Genomic DNA, 6,113 nt, shown 5'->3' with positions numbered 1-6,113 from the left:
GCACGAAAAACTTGCGATTTGCGAAGTTAATGATCAATATTGCGATGACAATATAAATTGCAATGGGAGTCAACATAAAATAAATCATACTCGAATGACCCTCGTCTACATAAGAGGCAAACATGGAACATAAAACGGCTCCATCCGATTGGTCAAATGCATACATGGATTTATTTGATTAAATACTTCCATCTGCCATAAGATTGTTTTAGCACATTTAAGGTTTATTTCAATTTTCACTGACATTTGGGATATGCGTGTTGCACAGTTTGATATTGCAATGACATTTGCGATTTATTGTGCAGCCCTAATACAAAATAAAAGCTTCATAGCAAAAGATAAAAATCTCAAACTATATTTTTCTAGTATTTGTATGGATTATGTGTTGGCTTTTCTATGCTAACCTTAAACTGTATTTTGAATCTTTAATCACTTTGATGATACTTAATTTATATAGCCAAAACAGTAAAAATGAAATTTTTCAGTTTTTGCTTTTTAATTAAATTAATTTACCCCTACATTTTTTCCTTTTTATTGCTGCTTAACTTCTCTCTGAAGTTTAAATATTCTTTGCATCCCCAACATATGCAGCATGATACATTTTAACGCAAAAATCTGACAAAATCTTTTCCTTTTCAAAAAATTTGCTTTGACCAGTGGATTATAGAGAAATTAGGTTGGATTATAATTTAAGGGTAATAAGCATTATACATAATTTAAAGAGGAAATTAAGTCAAACAATAATAAACCTAAGTAGCGACTACATTTGGCTTTCATTTATAGGCTGATGGGTGAAATTCAGAGACTTGATTTTAACTTAAAATCCAAATAAAAAAATTAAATGGAGAAAAGATTCTGTGACCGAAGTGAAAGTGAAGCTCGATCTTAACACGACTGTGCAAAAACAGGATCTCTTTTCACGACTTCCCATTTTATTAAAAAAATAGATAGTATTGATGCTGACCAAAGAAAATGAAAAGATAATTTATTAGCAGAAAACACAAACACAAATGGCTATTTAAGGAGCGATACACACTATCTGAGCAGCGTTTAAACACGGAACATCCAAAGGTTTGTCTAAACAACCGGCTCTACTGGCTTTCACTTGTGTCAAGCTTAAACACACTCTGGCTTCTTCATTGGAAATATAAATCCATCTTTATTAAGGGGAAAATATTTATCTGAAAAGAAAAGGACAGAGAGGAAACAGAAAGTAAAGTAAGCAGATCTGGCTTGCATATCTGTTTGCGTGTACACGGAGAGCATTTGCAAACTTCTTCAAGACAAAAATGGATGAAACATTAACTGTCCCAAAACGGAATTCATAATACTATTCCAAAGAAATTAGGCAGATAAGGCATAAAAAAAAAAAAAAAAACAACGTAATTTTTCAGCTCCTAACATCAGAAATAAAAAGACAACAATAATTAAAGCCTGCTGCCGTTATCACCGAGCTACAGCTACTGATGGCCATTTGATTTTGTAGTTAAAGCACAAGATTCCTGTCCATTTTCAAGTTCATATAAAGTTTTTATTATTCTTTCATAATCTTCCATGCAAGATTTAGCGTTGCTCAAAGGAGGGATGTGTCGTGATTTTCCGAGCCTGATTGTGGAAGCAGCTTCGTTAGGGGCGGGGGGGTGCAGCGGCAGACCGACTGCTGCCAGGAAGAGCTTTGGCGAAGCTTCGTATCGGCTTTACTTTTGTCATGGGGGGAGGACTGGCAGCAGGTTACAGGCTTTTACAAAGAAATGGGAGGGGTTGACATGGCAACCAGACAAACTGTCTCTTTGTCTGCCGTCGTTCTGGGCTCACATGGACTCGAACTCGTCGATTCGCTGCTTGGTGTTGCCTTGGCGGATCTGGCGCAGCGTTTTGTACTTGTCTCTGCCGGCTCGGACGTTCTCGGCGTGCAGCATGTCGTTCTGAGTCTTCTTGGTGTCGTCTCGGGCTTCGGCCAACTCCGAGCTCAGAGCCTGAGCAGAGGGAAAAGCAGACGGACGGGTAGATGACTCCAAAAAAACTCAGACTGAGCTGAGAGGAACAGCATTCTCGCTGCTTTGACGCGTTTTTATCTCTGGAATACCTGCAGCTGCTTCTTCACGCGCTCGTTCTTCTGCGCCTCAGTGACGCGCTCCTCCTCGCTGCGGTGGTTGGTGACCCCGTCGCTCGGGAGCTCGGCGCTGCCCTCTTCGGCCGTTTCATCATGTTCGTCGTGTTCGGGTGCTGGCGGGGACGTCATTGCCGTCTTCAGCTCCTCCCTCGTCTTCTCCAGGTCCTCTTGTGCGGAAAGAGCCTTGAAGACAAAAAAACAAACAAAAATCTGGTACTTTGCTCAACTTTCAGCATCACACACATTTTTTTCCATCCGACTTCTGTTTGAAAAACCTCCAGAAAGTCTTGCATGTAGGACAAAAACCATGAGAAATCAGCCCCTGTTCTGACAAACGTCACATTTCCATCCCAGGTGTAGATTTGTTGCCTTACTTTGTGTTGCCATTCTGTAGCTTCATCTTCTTTTTTCCTTTTCGCATCTTCTAGCAGAGCGATTTTGGCGGTGAACTCTGCTAACTCAGCAGCCTGTTGAACACAGCAGCACAGGAAGTTACAACAAAACCTGAACACCTCTGATATGAAACAAACAAATATTCATTAGGGATGTTCCGATGAGCTCATAAATGTAGACATGTATTAGTTTGGGCTGTTTCTCAGAGGTAAAGGATAATTCTAGACTTGCATCTCTTTTGGAGGCCGTTGTTTGCGTTAAGACAACCCAACAGAGACACTTGCTGTCAGTTTTAAAGGGTTTACTCAGAGCCATTGATGGATGTCCAAATCTGTGAATATCATGCAAACTTTATCGAACTGTTTTCGCGCGGCGATGAAATGTTTGGATCCGTTCATGACACGCAGACTCCCACTGGAGTTTTTCTCTGTAATAATAGGCCTGGAATCTGCAGATAATGAGAATAAAAGAAATATCCGATCCCTGATCGGCATACAACAAACCATCACGATTAGGTCTGAAATTCAGCTCAGTGGCCTTGTGGTACAGTGTCCGCCCTGTGACTGGAAGGTGGTGAGTTCAAATCCAGGCCGAGTCATACCAAAGACTATACAAATGGGACCTGATGCCTCCCTTCCCGAGCGCGGCTGTGTCTGCAGCTCACCGCCCCCCCAGGGGAAGGGTCAAATTTCACACACCTAGGGGTGTGACAGGCTTCAACTTTAACAACGTGATCGTATCGGATCAGAACATCCCTATGAGTGTGTCAGTGAGGGTACCAGCTGCTCCTGGGTCTTCATCTGGTCTGCAGCCTGCTGGGCCAGAGCGGCCTTGGCCTCCTCCGCTGCCTGCCGCTCCCTCTCCAGCCGCTCGGCTTCTTCCTTCGCCCTCCGTCGCTCCTGCTCCAGCTCCAGGGCCCTGCGAGTTTGCTCCTCCAGCTCTGCAGGGACACGCAAGGAAAGTGAGGAACAGAACACCTGAAGAACCTGCAGCGGGGAGGTCCTGGAGAACCAATACACATCTTGTAGTGCACACAGGTAATTAAAGGTAAGTCTAACTAGTGTTGGTTAAAACCTACGCAAAAGGTGTGCAGGTCCAGCAGTCAAAAGTACAATTTTGACTTTCATTTCAAGCTTTCTCTGCATTTTATTTCACCGTTTTTCTTTTTTTTTTTTACTCGTTTGGCTTTGATTGGTTAAATATTTTCATAAAACAAATATGTTTACATATGAGCACATACATATAAAGTGAATTCCAGGAGCATGGCTTCACCTTTCTGAGCTCTTTGCGTCTGCTCTTCAATCTGCCTCAGTTTCTCCATCAGTTCATTTTTCTCTCGCTCTATTCGGTCCTTCTCCTTCTCGGCAAGCTCACGCTTTTTCTTCTCGTTCTCCAGCTGAGCTCTGATGAAACACAACGGCTCACAATCAGCAGGAATTGTGACTGCAACACAATCTAACCACCACAAAAATGAAACACAAAAATGAGGGTTTGGAATCGTTCTAGTCCAGTAAAAAAATAAAATCCTTTTTTAAATATTATGTGTCTGATGAGAATGTTTAAATGTCACCATGCTGAGAAATTAGCTTCTTTTCAACTGTTTTGAATGGAAGTTTTTGCAAATTTATAAGGAAATTTGGCAGTATGATGTAAAAAAAAGTTTCCAAAGTTTATGGTAAATATTTATCCACTCTTAAAAAAAAGGTTATATTACTGATTAATGCTGCAACTGTAATGTAAAATATTTAAATTTTCCTCAAAAGGAAAATCGAAGAGAAAAATAAAAAAAAATCTAAAACTTCCAGAATGAAACCGTTTGGAAAACATCAAAATTCTAAAAATCGGATGTTTCCTGAAAACGTTTTCATTCCTGCCTCTAGAACTGAAAAGTGGTTTCTTGTTGAACGAGCTCCGCCTTGGATTTGAATGATACCGATTTCAGAGAACCGTTGATTTTATGCTGCACTGCCCAGAAAGTGTTGACAATGTTTTACTTAAAAAGTCAATTTAGCAGTTAATTATGGGCATTCATGTCACCTGCATGTGTTTTTCAGCCTGATGAAACGGAACAAATCTGGATGAGTTTGAACCATGCTCTATATTTTATTTAACCTCGTCTTCTTTTTATTCCATTTACTGAAAATGCTCATTGATGAACAATCCCATTGATCATATAAATCCAGATCATAGAACTATTGCTAATTTCTATCTACAGTTTTGGGACCGGTGACATTAAACTAATAAAAAACAGCATCCAGTAAAACCCTAGGTAGAAAGAAAAGTACTAAAATCTTTGAGTTAAATTGAACAGACGTCTGAGTTTGAACAGGATATGGTGTTTGAATGTGTGTAAAGTAGAAAAATGTTTTTGGCAGATGCTTTCTCCAAGTGAAAGCACAGTTTGTCCATTTAACCCTGATTGGACCTCATCAAACCAAACTGGGCTTTTTCTCTGCTCTGAATGTGTTCATCTAAATATTTGTAAATGCTGATATAAACTTGAGTCTATAGCTATCGGACTCATTCATGTTGGTTTTAAGTAGCAGAAAAAAAGGCAGAAATACAATTTTAAGCAAATAGCTCATTACGTTAGTGGTATCGTGGGATGGAAAGACGTTTTACCTCTCCATCTGTTTGTGGTGCTTCTCCTCTCTGGCCTGAGCCTTCATCTGCTGCACCTCGATGGTATCGGGCTTCCTCCTCCTCATGTACAACTCGTGGTTACCCATACACAACGCCAGAATGCGCTTGTTGATCCGCAACCGAGGGGCGTAGAACACAAAGTCCTGGAGGGGGAAGAGCATGCAGGAGGTTAGCTGTGGTTACCGTCAAAGGTTCACTCATTTACCAAACACTCACTGGAGCTTTCTTGTCGATGGGCTTGATGACAAACTTTTTATCGTTGAAGGAGATGTTTCTGATCTCGCTCCATGGGAAACCGATCTTTGGAGACAACCTGAGGAGGCAGGAATCATTCTAAATTTTACATTTTGTGTTGTGTTATTTAAGGCTGTAAATTATTTGTTTTGAAAATGAAATATTAACATGTATGAATGTGAAATAATTTGAGCATCTGCAGAGTTTGTTATGTTCTTTTCCGACACAAGAGGGCGCTCCAGTCTAACTTGTACAATCTATCAGTATGTCAACAAAGTTGACTGATGGATTCCCAATAAGACACTTTTTTTTTATCAGTTAAGATAATACTTTCTTTTCCGTTTAACATGTCATCACATCTGCCTCAGAGGTTTTCAGTTCTCTCACTTAGATTGCATAAAATTAATAAACATTTAAAAGAGTGAGTGATATAGAAAGAAAAAAAGAAAATCAAGGCTTTGCCAATCAGTACAGATAAGTATTTTGCTGAGGTTTGTAATCAGACCAAACATATCTCATTGTGTAACTGCTGTGCGTGTGAGTCGGTTACTTGTCTTCGTGTTCGTAAATATTTAAGCCCAAGGCGTCGACCCCCAACCACAGCTCTGTGCCCTTCTTGTTTTTGATTTCAAAGTAGTTGACTCCGTACATCTCCAAGTCCTGAGCGATCTTTAGGTACTCCATCATGGCGTCCTCCCTTAAACACACAGAGTGGGGGGGGAGGCTAATT

At 40.5% G+C, this 6,113-nt stretch overlaps 1 protein-coding gene across 3 annotated transcripts in view; it reads right to left on the bottom strand.

Annotated features, from left to right (window-relative positions):
• Nucleotides 1-968: 968 nt before the first annotated feature.
• The window catches only part of LOC101156778 (radixin), a 42,531-nt gene continuing 37,386 nt past the window's right edge, over nucleotides 969-6,113 (bottom strand). For all 3 annotated transcript variants that reach the window (XM_011489232.4, XM_078939126.1, XM_078939125.1), the window contains exons 8-15: nucleotides 5,934-6,080; nucleotides 5,366-5,462; nucleotides 5,129-5,292; nucleotides 3,779-3,909; nucleotides 3,286-3,446; nucleotides 2,488-2,580; nucleotides 2,087-2,296; nucleotides 969-1,976 (exon numbers count right to left, since the gene is read on the bottom strand). In XM_011489232.4, coding sequence (XP_011487534.1) covers nucleotides 1,812-1,976; nucleotides 2,087-2,296; nucleotides 2,488-2,580; nucleotides 3,286-3,446; nucleotides 3,779-3,909; nucleotides 5,129-5,292; nucleotides 5,366-5,462; nucleotides 5,934-6,080 — 1,168 coding nt within the window. In that variant the 3' untranslated portion in view covers nucleotides 969-1,811. The remainder of the gene's footprint in view (nucleotides 1,977-2,086; nucleotides 2,297-2,487; nucleotides 2,581-3,285; nucleotides 3,447-3,778; nucleotides 3,910-5,128; nucleotides 5,293-5,365; nucleotides 5,463-5,933; nucleotides 6,081-6,113) is intronic.

This window comes from Oryzias latipes, chromosome 21 (assembly GCF_053564925.1).
Source record: "Oryzias latipes strain Hd-rR chromosome 21, Olatipes_Hd-rR_3.1".
NCBI lineage: Eukaryota > Metazoa > Chordata > Actinopteri > Beloniformes > Adrianichthyidae > Oryzias > Oryzias latipes.
Note: the sequence above shows the minus strand (reverse complement) of the source record. Positions and strands in the feature narration are given on the sequence as shown.